This window comes from Phalaenopsis equestris, unplaced genomic scaffold (genome assembly GCF_001263595.1).
Source record: "Phalaenopsis equestris unplaced genomic scaffold, ASM126359v1 Scaffold000297, whole genome shotgun sequence".
Classification (NCBI taxonomy): domain Eukaryota; kingdom Viridiplantae; phylum Streptophyta; class Magnoliopsida; order Asparagales; family Orchidaceae; genus Phalaenopsis; species Phalaenopsis equestris.
The window spans coordinates 2,686,785-2,702,729 of NW_018164739.1; the positions used below are offsets into that span (position 1 = coordinate 2,686,785).

The 15,945-nt window shown below is 35.9% G+C and overlaps 2 protein-coding genes across 2 annotated transcripts in view; one reads left to right on the top strand and one right to left on the bottom strand.

Moving 5' to 3' along the window:
* LOC110025357 (preprotein translocase subunit SECE1) overlaps nucleotides 1-3,449 on the top strand; it is a 6,949-nt gene extending 3,500 nt beyond the window's left edge. Inside the window, exon 2 of the mRNA XM_020725800.1 lies at nucleotides 3,236-3,449. Coding sequence (XP_020581459.1) covers nucleotides 3,236-3,267 — 32 coding nt within the window. The 3' untranslated portion in view covers nucleotides 3,268-3,449. The remainder of the gene's footprint in view (nucleotides 1-3,235) is intronic.
* A 962-nt stretch (nucleotides 3,450-4,411) lies between these two features.
* LOC110025385 (OTU domain-containing protein DDB_G0284757) overlaps nucleotides 4,412-15,945 on the bottom strand; it is a 20,742-nt gene continuing 9,208 nt past the window's right edge. Inside the window, exons 8-10 of the mRNA XM_020725839.1 lie at nucleotides 7,341-7,425; nucleotides 4,734-4,790; nucleotides 4,412-4,590 (exon numbers count right to left, since the gene is read on the bottom strand). Of these exons, the coding sequence (XP_020581498.1) occupies nucleotides 4,544-4,590; nucleotides 4,734-4,790; nucleotides 7,341-7,425 (189 nt within the window). The 3' untranslated portion in view covers nucleotides 4,412-4,543. The remainder of the gene's footprint in view (nucleotides 4,591-4,733; nucleotides 4,791-7,340; nucleotides 7,426-15,945) is intronic.

Genomic DNA, 15,945 nt, shown 5'->3' on the forward strand with positions numbered 1-15,945 from the left:
ATATATATATATATATATAAACATTCCATTCAATTTATCAAAATGATTTCTTATGGAATAAATTACTAGAATTTTAAATATAATAACTTTAATCGTTTATTACTAGACTTCAATTTTATCTGGACCCCATTGATTTAATTGAGCCTCATTCGCCATAATATTCCATGCTAAAGTTTTCATACAATATTAAACTAGAAATCTTGTTTACTATATTTTCAAATCAATTAAAAATTGAATTTTGCTTCTTAACATCATTAATTAGGTCAACTGGGTTAAATAGTTCAATGTGATCCAATTGAACCAACTTCAGAATTAAATAAAATTATCATTTTACTTGATAGAATTAATTATATCAATAAAGTCTCTTAATTAGTTAACAACATCAGATACATAAAACAGTATGATTAAGCTATGGTAAGCTCATTTACTATGAGTAGCCATAGGTTTAATACCATTATTAAATGGATAAGCATACGTACACCTAACTAATGGTAACTTTCGAAAAAACTTGAGCTAAGTACTTCTCTAGTTTGTTCCTAATATCAGCCTTGTTCTCTTATGCTGATGATCTTGTAGCTGGAGAAGGAGAAAGTCAGTGAAAACCCACCTTATAAGCTTGGTTAAGTGAGGAAAATGAAAGGCAGATGAAATTCTATGTAAATAAAGCATCATTGAGCTTCCTTACTTAACAACTAAAAGATACGACATAACCTTTTACCTTTAGATCAGACAATTGCATATTCAATTAATGATTTAAGTATAGATCAGACATAAATCTTTTTTCTTCATTGCGTCCTGTCACTAAATAGGACACAATGGAGAAAAAAGACTCATGTAGCCGACCCCACATTTTGCTGTTGTTGGTGATTACTCCAACATTTAACTCACATCATCCAAATTCCATTGAAGGTTAATGGCATCTCACCTCATTGAAGGTGAGAGCATCTAGTCCTCTATTGTGTGAGATGAGTGAACTAAAATAATATTAAAAATTCTATTTAAAATCAAGTATTTTGCATTTTTATCTAAAATAGGAATTTTCATAAGTGAAAATGTTAAGATACTTGGAGAACTTTACAGGAGTACTACAACATATGGGGCTAAATTAGAGAAAAGAACCCAAAAGCAGAACACCACAACATTATATTTTAGCATGCAATGCTTAGAAAGTGTGTTGTAAAACTAGTTCAATTGCATCATTGGTGATGATTAAAGATGGACTACATCCTGAGATCTCGGTGTTAGAGCACTATATTTTAGCATCATAATGCCAGAACCTTAAATGATTTGGCATCACATAACCAAAGTTTATTGGCATTATGCTAATTGGATCATATTTTAATGCAAAAGGTAGATAGCTTAGCATCATAGATACAAGTCTCCACATTATAATCTTGGTTTTGCAGTATAGTAATGTTAGTCAGCAACAACGCAACCTGATGGCCCCAAAAGTTTAGTTCATAAGCGATTTTGGAGCAGATTTGGGGGTTACCTTGCAACTTTAGAGAGTTTATGTTGCAGGGGTGTAAGAGATAAGGACGAGTGTAGTGTGTTAGCAATGGAGATTATAGAGTGTGTTATAGAGTGCCTTAGTGTGTGAAAGCGAGTTTGCAAGGAGAAGTTTTCAAATGAGAAGGTTGCACAAGGAAGGAAGAAAAATGGGATTAGAATCAAGATTTCAAAGACCTTATTTTATCATTCTATACTTTTCTTTGTACAGTTTTTCATGTTACTTTTGTGTATTTCCTCTTTTGTCAGGTTAATGTGTAGGAATTAAGTTTCCTCTCTGGATGGTGCTATTTGTTACAGCCCTAAAACCCTAAACCCTAAACCTATTTATGCCACCCAAGTCTTTCAAATCAAATAAAAAATATCGCCATTTTAACTTTTTAAAATGTGAAATACATTTTTCTTGACATATAAGATGGCATGTATGTAAAAAATGAAAGTTTAGGTGTTAGAAATGTGAACACTTGCAAATTGGTGGCACTTATGTAAATCTTCCAAGTTGTGAATTAAATAAATTAATTTTTTTTAGTTTGAAAACATTTTAGGTTATATTTTGACCAGCATGGCCTTGCTAAAATTATATTAAGAATATAAGATATAGAAATATTATTGTAAAGTAATTTGGAAGAGATTTTTTAGAAGGTACAAAATAAATTTTTACTTTTAAAATTTCAAATTATAGATAATTTTTCATAACAATTTTTTATATATTTTTATTATATAAATACTGAGACATATATATATCTATATATCTATGCGATCTAGTAGATCTCGTCAAGCCAATCAGTTTGATTATAAGCTTAAGCTTGCTAAAATCAGTGTTCTAGATGAGTTTAATCTGACTTTGAATGATTTGTACTAAAAATATTATCTCGAGATCCGTGTCATGCCTTAGAATTCATGTCGAATGAAGAAACTTTGTTGGTAGCATATCAATAGTGATTATTTTTAACAAAAGAAATTACAAGTATTGCGGTAAAAATTTTCAAAATTAAAATCCCACGTATTAAATGTCATGACATCAATAATTGTAACACAAATCCTCAGAATCCCAAGACTAACTAGAACCATGAAAGCTTGCACATGAAAGAATTAAGTTTCACTGATGTTCAAAGAGTCAATACTTCTGTATGTATTATAATGCAAACTATTCATACTCCTATATACAAAAAAAATAGACCCTGCACGGTTATGACCTGTAGGCCTTATCTGTTCTATCCTATTGAGATTTATTGATTCAATAATGTAGGGACCCATAGAGTGAAATGTATGGCATGCTTTTTGATGTATCATATTACACTTTTTATGTTGCACTATTTTTGATGCATTACTTCACATGCTTTTTTTATGAGTTACAATGCACACTTCTTTGATCTGTCATATTTCATGCTCCGGGGCGCATATCACATGTTTTTTGATGCACCATGTTATACTTCTCAATGAAATGCATCATAAACATCCATATCTACAATGCTGTCATGTGCTTCACCATGTTTCATATTTATAATGCTCGGTCTTGATTGTTTTTTTTATGTTCTGTATTATATGTTTTCTACTTAGCATGCTTTTTATTGCACCTTTTTGGTCATTTTCATCCGCAAAGCTTGCTTGTATTTTGCGTTTGGCGACGAGGAGAATTTTCCTCAAAACTAATGCAAAAATATTCTTAATATATTATCTTTATGTTTGCATACTAAAAGGCTTCACTTTGTATATTATTTTTCAGAATTTGGTCATTTTCATGCAAGCCGGGCTTGAGCGAGTTTAGGCCTGGCTCTTGTTCGACTTGTTCGAAGTTAGCTCGTGTTCAAAGTTGCTCGTGAATGGTGTGTTCGTGTTTGACTCAATTTACATATTATTGTTGTGTTCTGCTTGAAATTGACTCCTTTCAATTAATTAAAAAAATAAATGCAAGTATTTGAATTCAAACATGCACCATTCCTATACCATAAAAGATATGAAACCACATGATCACACAAGTTATGACAATTTAAACTTAGATACAAGTACATATAATATATTATTATATAAATATTATATATAATTTCTTTATTTCGAGCTAAAATGAGTCAAACAAATAGTTGCTCATTTTCAGCTCATTTATACTTCAAGTTTAAAAAAATTGTTTATGTTCAGCTTGCTTGCATAATGAACGATTCGAATGCAAACTATTTAACTTATCAAACACAAACTATTCACGAACAACGATCATTTTGACAGCCCAATTCACACCTTCGTCAACAATGAATTTTTCTAGAATTCCCCAAATAATTTTATATTGATATTTTTTCCCACGCCTTTGAAGATAATTTTTGTTCCTCATCACAAACTTGCGTTCCGGATCATTTTTTTGTCCTAATGTTCTTACTTTTTGTCTAAAATTTAAGTGAATTTCAATACACATCACCCCCACCACCATCAGGTGTAAAGGGAAGAAGAGCCTACAAACACACTAATAAATAAAGGAAGTACATACATAATACTCAATTCTTATGTATTTACAGATATAGCACCTATTCTTAAATTTTTACATACATGCCATCTTACCTATGCCTGAAAAGGTGTATTCACTTCTACCTATGCATGAAAGGTGTATTCACTTCTTAAAACTAAAAATGGTGGCATATTTGATGTGATATGAAAGATGTGCGGTATAAATGTAAAAAAAGTAAATTAGATGTTTTATAGAAAAATACATAAGAATTAAGTAAATGCCCCATAAAAATATAATGGATACGGTTTACAGATCATCAAAACTTGGAATCTCATCTCACCCCATCAATAAAAGTGTTTAGGGGTAGAAAAGTGTATGTTTGTCAACAAAAATAGCCATCTACGCCATTAACTTTTCACATTTATGCACGGTTTTTAAGAATAACAACGTGAAGAATGTTAAGGAATATATCATAAATTCAATATCAATTGATGTAAATATTATACAAGGTTTCAAAATACAAAAAACAAGTGCATTAAAATGAAAAATATGTACAGCAAGCAGGTATACTCGAGAACTTGAATAAATACAGACGCACCTTTAAAATAACCAATGTTTCTTCTTTGGCTTGTAATTGACTTTAAGATCTACAAATGTAGAAATAAGAAAAACCATTGATTATAAACCGATAAAAATTAGGAAACCATTAAGAAATAACATCAAGTTGAATAAAGTAATGGTTGCAGACTATCAAAAAGAAATTTGATATTTTTTTAAAATTGGAAAAAACCTTGGAGTTCATAAAGCGAATTGTAATGTACTTCAGACCAAAAGCTTAGCCATAGCTCTGCATATCAAAGGAGAAATAAACGGTTACAAGAAAAATATTACAGGTAAACGATAACTTAAAGGCTGAAAAACAATAAAATGTTTATTGGTCTTTATTCCTATATGGGATTAATAGTGATCTTCAAGGTACGCTAACATGTTTATTACCTCTCTCTCTCTCTCTCTCTCTCTCTAAGTCTTGTATTTAGAAGTGCGACTCCTATGAATATTGGGACTTGGTGTATGATTCATGCAACCTTACTGAGTATATAAGATTCTATTTCCATGATTGAAACTCACGATATACAGTGAAAAACCTCAATGTGTCTGGTTCAAACGCTCACCCCGTTCCAAATAAAAAAAAAAAAAAGAAAAAAATCAAGAGAAAACCAAACATTCTTCTATGCTCTCCCTTTTTCTTGTGAAGCCAGCATTGTTAATGTCTGTTTCATGTGAAAAGCCATAAATATGGATTTAAGCGCAAGAAATCTTTCAAGACCCACCATGATTTTACATTTTGTGATGTAGGATGTGGTTGAATCATGCAGATCATCAATGTTCACCAATGCAACTGGCATTGGCCCTGAGAAGCTTGTATTCAATTGTCAAGAAAAATCTATTTTCGTTAAACTACAATAGAAAGTAGCTTTCGTGGTCCATAGAACTTGAAACAAGGAGAGTAAAATATTATAGCCATTCAATGTCAGCAAAGTTTTCCATAAATGTACTAGATATGTACAAACGATAGCTTTAAAGTTGCAAATCAAACTTAAGATAAAATACATGGATTTATGGGGTGATTATTAAAAATGATTTAGGCAAACCACTATAAACTTATGTTCTCTTCCTTGTCACTTAATATTCATCTGTATAATTTTTACTTAATTTATTCAAACTTTCGTACCTCCATGTTTACAGTGAATAGGCTATGAACATAAATGGCCTTCAAATATTGCTACTTGATTTTAAACAGCCAAATCATTGCCCACTTAAGTTTGTTTAATAGTCACATACCTAACTCTTAATTTAAAAATCTTTGTTGGATTTAATTTTATATGCTCAGCTCCAAGTAACCTATATGATCGTCTCTTCTTAAGAATGTAGAAGAACAGAGTTAATGTGGAGCAAAAGAGGGGGAGATTTTGAGGCTGGCATCTTCCTTGACCTTGACCATACAATCATTTGAGTTCTCCATTCTCATTGCTCCCGCAATCTATAAGAAGTCATCTTCGGGATCTCGAACTTTATTTTAGCATCTCTAATTCTTTTAGTTCTTGTATTTGCTAGAGATCAAAATCATCCTTAAGAATATAGAAATGTGCGAACGTACTTAACCAGGCAGTTTTTTAAATATTGTTTAAAAAGAAGTAAAAAAAACATAACAGTGCAGCTTCTACAGGGACGAGCACAAAGTCATGTGGAAAATTTATGAATCGGAGGCCTGATTATGCTTTACTTGGTGTGACAATCATCTTGTGATATGCGAGTCATATCCATTGAGCTAACATCTTTAGATGATTCAAATTTTTAAAATTTCAATGTTCTCCAATATGAATCTCCATAACACTCAAAGGAAACTTTACTAAGAAGATTTATCCAGATTCATATTGTGGCTCTTCAAGATGAGATTCATTATGTTCAATTCGGCGCTACATTAATCAATCAAAACCATCCAATAAAGTTAAAATTTTTCATATTTTATTAAATGTCAACTTAATCAATCAAATCATCCCCCAACATAAAGATGAAAAATACAAAATTTACCCAATCTAGTTTTCAGCATTCTTTTTGCTTGCTGTTGTCCATTGCCATAGGATATGCTCGTCTCCTCTGTTCTCATATTTGATACACACCAAATCTCCGTGTTTATATGCAAATGAAGTTGACTCTTAGCCATCACCTAATTCTTGACAGCTGCAATTATGCACGCCTTAAATGCCTTTACTATCTCATAGAGACTACTGATTCATAGATCATGGCCCATTCTACTAGAAAACTAAGTTTCATATTAAGTTCTAAAAGGTACTTTGGGTAGTTTGGCATGTTTGGTAAATAAAAATATTCCATATAAGTGTAGTTTATGCAGTTTTATTCTTGATAGTTCTAGCTAAGAACAAAATATGAATTCATTGTTTTTCAATTATATAAAAAGCAATCCATTAATAAATCACTACATATTTTCAGATAATAGAAATATAGCCTTTCGGCTTCTTTTTTAATACCGTATGTAGGCATCTAACCTATAATTAATTCATTTGCCTTATCAGAGCCGGTTGACAAATTTTTCTAGGTTCTTTTTGCTTGTAGAATTAATGCATAAGTTTCAGTCTTCCATAAGAAAGGTCGTCACAAGAAGACAACTATAATATAGCTTACAAAGTTGGTAGGGATGACACACCCTTTCTCATGGTAAAAATCTATGGCTCCTAACCTATTTTCTAGTGCATGAAGGAAATAGAATGCCAAAAAATCATATAAATATATGAGAATTTTTGGAAATGACCAAAATCACATTTTTAAACTTGATAGCAGTAAATAACTATAAAAAACAAACGGCAGAAAGCATTACCTCTTCGGGGAGCCTGATTGTGTGGAAGAATTTCAACAAAACATGTATCCCTAAATGATGTTAGTAGACAAATTTTGGCCCCAAACTGCAAAGAAAAGATAAGAGTCAAACAGGATTCATATTGTTAAAAAATAACCAAAGCATAAGATCGTAAACTACTCCACTAACAAGGAGATCAGGATGCAAGAAGAAAAAAAAAAGGCAAAGCAATCAACACCAAATAAAAAGGAGCTTATAAAGATCACGTAACCAAACTAACTAGTAAGCAATCACAGAAGTGATAACCTCTTTGGTGGAGAAAGAAATATAAAGTAAAAAAGAAGAAGAACAAAACTTAAAAGTGAAATTTTTGCTCAATCAAAATCAAGGTGGTATGAATTTATGGCACCCATAAAGTCCTCCAATCCCACGCTTGTATTACAATAGTGGAATACAAGGGACCAAATTTTAGTATATTAGTGGATGGAGACAAATCCACCCAAAAGCTCAAGCGAATGGTCAATATAGACGGACTTTTCCACTTTAATACTCAGTCCTCACTATCAATTTATTCAATAACCCATTTATTGATTAATTGTTGGTATCGGACTTTTCCACTTTCATTTCCATCTTAACAATCTCCTCTTTACTTGAAAAACATATATATTGACCATCAATCTATATCAAATATAAGTTTTTCAATACCATCGAATGCTATGCACCAAAAGCTCACCCAATCATGTCAATCATACATGGGAGTAGCTTGTTCTCAGAAGTCACGAAGGCCCTAAAAGGCATTAAAAAAATGAGCAACCCACTAGATCATTGTTGGTCAGTCAACTTTAATGTCACCATAAACTAGTGGATGGATGCCTACAAACTCAAAAATTGAGCTAATAAATAAGGACCATCACAAATGGAGGAGTAAAAACACTTCAAGAAATTCGTGGACATGCAGTCCAAAAAATTAGATTTACTTTACATGTTATGGATGGGATAAAAACACTTAAAAAATAAATATTAACTAGATTTATGAGCCAACTAAATAATTGAAATAGGATTAAAAAAAAAACATAGGCACATGACAACAAATATGATTACAAGCAAAGAAATATACATTAAAAAATATTTTCAATCCAATGGTCCTCAATTTTGATACTGATTCAATTTAGATATCTTGATTAAGAAAAGAGCAGCTTAACATATTTCAAAGTTCTAAAAATTGTAGTTCAAAGATGTTCCTCAAATTGAAGAAACAATTCCGAGAACATAAAGAGACGGCTACAACTGTAGTGAGCGGGCGTAAAGAGCCGCGGGAGCCCTGTCCCGGGATTTTATCTTCTGGATAGAACCAATAAAAACCTGAGAGGGCCGACTGACTCTCCCACACTAGTTTGGCACCTCCTTTCCATAGGGGATCCAATCCTACGTATCTAGGCCTTACTTAAGTGGTTTCTTTATTTGAGGTTTGCAGTTTTTCATGTATTTTGTTTATGACAGCAGCCAGAGTTCGTTCTTCTCACTTCGAGGGTTGTATCTAAAAGATTGGGTAGTGCTCAGGTTATATCTCTCCCGAGATGATGATTATCTTCCCCATCCCCATCTGCATCTCCCCTCACGAAGTTGTCGACCATCCTCCATCACTGCAGCAACCCCAAATAACACTCGTTTCCTGTTTTTCACTATAGTCTTCCCATTCCAACTTTCTTGCTCACTGCCATCGCCACTCTTTGTTGTAGTATAGTCCTCCGCTTCACCCATTCACTCCCGTCCTTCGGAAAACAACAAACCTGTTATTTTCTTGTTGTCCCTGGCTGTTCTAGCTTTTCCCACCACGCCTCACTGCTTCGCTTGCCATCACACTTGACGTCTTCGCTTTCCTAGCCCTCTGCTTCACTGCCAACAGGATTCCAACCCCTCCTTTTGATGTCCCAACCACCCACAACCCATTTCAGTCACCTACCATTGCTCCCCAACCACCTAGCCGGCCTCCACCATCCATGGATCGAGCCTTGGTGTGAGCTTGTGTCATGTTTGTTGTAATTTCTCTTTCAAGTGTGTTTGATTGTAACAAACTATTTGCTTTCAGTCATAATATTTAATTTTCCTATTGTGGTTTGGGTTAACTCTGGTATCATTTGGTATCGGAGTTACCTAGTCCTATCCTAAGGTTTCTAGCATCCCCTTATCTCCACCCACAAACTTTCTTTCCCACCCTACATCATCGCCTTATATACTTCATTCCGACTATCAAAACCCAAATCCTAATCATGTCATTGAAGAAATGATAACCAAACGACGATCAAGTCTTTATCATGGACGAGAAGCAACGACAACTCCGCCGAGTGCAATGACAACTCAATGAAATTAAGGGAAGGAAACCATCAAGACGGGTCACCCATAGCCACAATGATGACTTGCTAGATCAAATGAATAGAATGAATGTCTTACGAATGTTAGGAATGAAGAACCTCTATCCTGAAAACGTGACCTGAAATATCTAAGAAGCCAAAATTTTTAAGTAAAAGTGGATTTGTCATATTTCAATGGCTACATGGATTAGGACAAGTTCATCAAGTGGCTCTATACATTGGAATGTGTTTTTGAGTGACAGGACATCCCCCTGATGGAATAGTGAAACTAACTGCCATCAAGTTCATGAAGAGTTCATCTCATTGGTGGCCAAACTTGAAAGTTCTTCGAAAGTGAGAAGATATGAGTAAAATTACTACCTGGTCCCAAATGAAATGAGAGATGCGGCGTCATTTCCTACCAGCTCACTACAGACGTGATGCTCAAATCTCAATTTAAAAAATGGAAAGACCACATCACCGAACGATCACTACGACTTACGGACAAGGTTCAACATCAGGATCTGACAACCGGAGTATACCCAGGGGACATCCAAGCCGATCCCTCTTGAGAAAAAACTAAATTCAGTGTAAAGAACAAGTGGAGCGAACCAGCATTCCTAAATCTGTCCCAGCCAGAAAGTATTTTGAGTACCACAAATTTGGGAGCAGATTGCACAACCAGGCGGATAATATATTTCACTGAATAGAGAGTTGTTGAAGAAAAAGACAACTGAAGAATGTGAGGACACAAATGAGATGGCCATATCACAATAAATGAGGGAGGAAAGCTTCAAGCTGAGGCCATAAGAGAAACTTCAATAGAATTCACATTGGCGGTTCAAGACGGTTTGAAGTTCAAGGAACCAACATTAGACACCCAATAACTCCATATAAGAGGAATTAAGGCTTTGCAAATAGATATGCTCCTTCCTGAGTTGCCCCTACTGATGGAGGTCCAACATGTCAAATATGAGCCTTTTTTTGTCACTTCCTGAAAAACATATGGAATTAATTGGGTGTTAAAATCTATTCAGCAATGTAAACTCCCGACAGACGATTAGGCGGGATAGATGAAACACAACTTTAGAAGTTGTCATAGAAGTTTAGTAGGAGAAAAACTCTTCAATGGGATGCAACCCTACCATAGAAGAAAAGACATCTCCTAAGCGATTGCTAGAGAGAATTGCTCAGTCTGCCATAGAGTTTGTCTCAAAGTTGAATCTTCCTTACATACTTGTTTACCAGATACATCTAGTCGAGTACAAGGAATTAAAAAGGCAAATTATGAAACTAGAGGCTCTAGAGTTATTTTGGGAGAATCTACGATTAAATGTGGCTACAGCTCGGGTTGTGCCAAAAGTAGATATATATTTATTCTATGAGAATGTGCTCTGGAATGACAATGCCAACATGAGTGACTTTTTTGGGAAGTTATAGTAGCTTCACCACCTTCAACGTGACTGAACGGACTACTATGAGTTGATAGAAGCTTCGACAAATAAAATCGAAGCTCCCCCAATCCCAGGATACTGACGCGCAAGCTACCGGAACACCCCCTTCCGCGACTTATGTTATAGTGCATGGGCATAAAGAGACACGAGAGCCCCATCCTGTGATTTTATTGTCTGGAACAAACTAGTTCAAACCTGAGAGGGTCAACTGCCTCTCCCATGTTGGTTTGGCACCTCCTTTCCGTAGAAGGATCAAACCCTAAGTATCTAGGGCCTCTTTATGTGGTCATTAGTTTGAGCTTTGCAGTTTTTTGTGAGTTTTGTTTAGAACCACCGCAGATGTCCGTTTTTCTCCATTCGAGGGTTGTATCTAAAGGATTGGGTGGTGTTCCGGTTGTATCTCTCTCCAAATGTGGTAATTAGCTTACATATTCCTCGCACCTTCCCCCACCACTCTCCCAATCATCCTCCATCGCTCCAACTGCCCCAAACATTACTCATTTGTTGTTTTTCATTGTATTCTTCCCATTCTAACCTCCCTTGCTCGCTGCCACAGCCCCGAATAGCCGCCCTTTATTGTCCCGGAATCCTCTGCTTCGCCAATTCGATGTTTTCATCTAGAAAACAACTACTATTTTCCTGCTATCCCATTGTTGTTCTGGCCTTTCCCACCACACCTCGCTGCTTTGTTTGCCACCCCACTTGCTGCCCCCATCCCAGCTGTCCACTTGGCTGAGAATGTGACTCCATTCCCTCCTTTTGCTGTCCCAACCACCTATAATCTATTTCAGCCACCTACCTCCGCTCCCCAACCATCTAGCCGATCTCCACCACCCATGGATCGATCCCTAGTGTGATTTTGTCGTGTTTATTGTAATTTCTCCTTCAAGCGTGTTTGCTTGTAACCGCCTATTTTCTTTCAGTAATAAAATTTATTTTTCATATTGTCATTTGGGCTAGCTCCGGTATCATTTGGTATTAGAGCTAGGTCAACCCTAATCCTATACTAAGATTTCTAGCATCCCCCATATCTCCACCCATAAATTTTCTTTCCTACCCTACATCATCCTTATATACCCCCTTTCACCTACCCAAACCCGGATCTTAACCATGTTCTTAAGGAGATAATAGTTGAACGTCATTCAGGAATTTACCATGAAAGTGATAAAGCGACACCTCCATTGAGTGCTATGACGGATCGATGAAATTAAGGAAAGGATATCATCTATATGGATCACCCGTAGCCACAACGGTGACTTGGTAGATGGAACGAATTAAGTGAATCTCTTACACCATACAGATGTAAATGATGAAAAATCTCTACCCAAAGACTTAACTTGAAATATTTGAGAAGCCGACATTTTGAAGTAAAAGTGGATTTGTCATATTTCAATGGCCACATGGATCAGGACGAGGTCATCGAGCGGCTCTGGATTTTGGAATGTGTTTTTGAGTGTCAGAACGTCCCACCGAACGGAATAGTGAAGCTAGTCACTAGCAAGTTAAGGAATAATGCATCTCAGTGGTGCGCGAACTTGAAGGTTTTGCGACAGTGAGAAGGGAGTAAAATTACTACATGGTCCCAAAAGAAATGGGAGATGTACTGTCAATTCTTAACATCTCACTAGAAACTGCATGTTCAAACCCCAATTTGAAAAATGGAGAGAACACATCACAAGGTGACCACCACATCTTACAAGTAGGGTTCAACCAAAGATCTTACAACTAGAGTATACCTAAGGAACATCCAAGCCGACCCTCCTGAAGAGAAACTGATTCAAAGTAGAGAATAAGTGGAGCAAATCAATATTCTTAAATTTGTCCCAACCAGAAAGTGTTTCAAATGCCACAGATTTAGGTATATTGAAGCATATTGCACAAGCGGAGGATAATATATTTCACTAAGCATAGAGTTGTTAAAGAAAGGGACAATGACACGGTAGATATTGAAGAAGATGAGGATATAAAGGAGTACTAGGTCCTAAATGATGAGGGAGGAAAGCCTCAAGTTGAGGTCATAAGGGAAACTCCAATAGAATTCACATTAGCGGTATAAGACAGTCCTAAGTTCGAGGAATCGACACCAGACACATAACAAACCCAAATAAGAGAAATTTAGACTTTTCAAATAGATAGACTCCTTCCCTAGTTGTCCCAACTGAGGGAGGTCCAATATGTCATAGATAAAGCTCTTTTGTGTCACTTCTAGAAAAATGTGGAGTTGGTTGGGTTTTAAAATCTATTTAGTAATGTGCCCCCCAACAGATGATCAGGTGAGATGTATGAACCACAACTTTGGAAGTTGTCGTAGGAGCTTTGTGGGAATAAAAGTTGTCAATAGGATCCAGGCCCTACCAGGTGAGAAGAAGAAGTCTCTCTTGAATTGTTGCTAGTGAGACTTACTCAGTGTGCTATAAAATTTGTCCAAAAGTTGAAGCTTCCTTACATACTTAATTACCAGATACATCCAGTCGAGTACAAGGAGTTGAAGATACAATCACGAAACTAGTGACTTAAGAGTTACTTTGGGAGAATCTACAATTATATGCAACTACAAGTTAGGTTGTGCCAAAAACAAATGAATATTTATTTTATCAGGATGTGCTTTGAAATGAAAATGTTGACAAGAGTGATTTGCTGGGAAGTTATAGTAGCTCCACCACCTTCAACAAGACTGAACTGACTACCATGAGGAGACACAAACAATAATAAATAAGGTGGAAGCTCCCCCAATTCGGGGAGACTAATGCGGGAGCTACCGAAACACCCCACATTACACGACTCATGCTATAGTGCACGAGCGTAAAAGAAAAGCGGAAGCCCTATCCCACGATTCTATCGTATAGACCGAACTATTCAAGCTCTGGGAGGGCTAACCGACTCTCCAACGTTGGTTTAGCGCCTCATTTCCATTGGGGGGGGGGGGGGGGGGGGGGGGGTGGGGGGGGTGGGGGGGGGGGTGCACTTCTAAGTATCTAGGGCTTATGTGGTTCCTTTGTTTAAGATTTGCAGTTTTTTGAGTGTTTCGCTTAGGTCAATTCTTGACGTTCGTTCTTCTCCCTTAGAGCGTTGTATTCAAGGGATTGAGTGATGTTCCAACTGTATCTCTCTCCCAACGTAGTGATTATTTTCACTATCCCCTTCCGCATGTTCCCCCACCATGCTCCTGACCATCCTCCATGGCCGCAACCGCCCCGAACAACACTTGTTTGCTGCTTTTCATTGAAGTCTTCCCATTCCAGTCCTTCTTGCTCATTGCCACCGCCCTTGACAGCTGCTCTTTGTTGTCCTGTAGTCCCCCGCTTCACCCATTCGTTGCCATCATCTGAAAAAGACAAACCTATTGGTTTCTTGCTGTCCCATGGCTATTCTAGCCTTTCACACCATACGTCGCTGCTACGCTTGCCACCCCATTTGCTACCCTTGCAGTCCCAGGCCTCCACTTCACTGCCAACGCGATTCTAGCCCTTCCTTTTGCTATACCAACTGCCTACAACCCATTTCAGCCACCTATCTCTGCTCCCCAACCACCTAGCCTACCTCCACCACCTATGGATTGAGCCCTAGTTTGAGTTCGTGTCGTGTCTGTTGTAATTTTCCTTTCAAGTGTGTTTGACTGCAACCGCCTATTTGCTTTCAGAAATAATATTTGATTTTCATATTGTGGTTTGGGTTAACTCCGGTACTATATCTTGCTAATAAAAATTCACTTTTCAAATTTTCTTCTATTATACAAGGCTTGTCAAGTTGGTAGAGTTGTTCCAACCAGATTATGGCATGAAGGCCTCAAACCTACTCCCCTAAGAAAATTAGACTATTTCAATCCACTCATTCATATGGTGGTTAAGGTTGGTATTCAATGGTTGTTTATAGGTTAATGTAGATGTTTTCATATTTGAGTTATGGAAATAACCTCTCTGTAAATACAAGGAGCTAAGATTGTATACATCAACCCCTCCCAAGACCCCCCTTTAGCAGGAAATTCATGCAACGAGTATGCTTCTTTAATTTACATTTCTCATTAATAAATCTAATGAATAATTTAAGTATCTACCAACAAAAGAGAAAAAAAAAAAATGCCATCCGACACACTCTTATGCTACACTATCTGTCATTTTTATCCCCTCATCTACCCTGAACAAGGCACATCAAGGCAAGGGATTCTGAATCAAACCAAATGCAACATTATAGAATACAAAATTGCAAAACCAATGCAATGATATTTTTATTTTTTTATGCAATATTAATCTAAATCAAAATAAAAACATATACATATTGCCATAAAGATTCATTTGGCAGCAAAATATCTAACACAAAAGATATTTCTAAGGTTAAAGATGTTAAAACATTCATTAAATTTAATAACAAAAAAAAAAAAAATCAATTGCTCACACAAAGTTTAACTATTTTGCTAATGAGCCATTCATTTCTTATCTGTGGTATTTGCCAAAAGAATGCTCTCATCAAGCATTATTTCCTTTTTATCTACCAATAGCTTGTATCAATATGATTGAAAATTGTTGATGTTATAAACAAAAAATATAAATAAAAATCTCAGTGGTCGGTTGAGAAGAGAATAATTTTTATATTAGAGATAATAAACCTGCAATTTCCCTTCATTAAAAAAAAAAAAAAAAACAAAGTAATAAATCTTTTCAATTGAGAATGTTCACTGCATATAATGTGTTAACAATGGTTAATGGACAATCACATCAAAAGTTTTCATAAAAAAACCAGCTAAAATAGCAAAAAGAATCAGCGTGAAAGCAAAGAAAAAAAAAAGGGTGGGGGGGGGGGGGGGGGGGGGATACAAAAAAAACA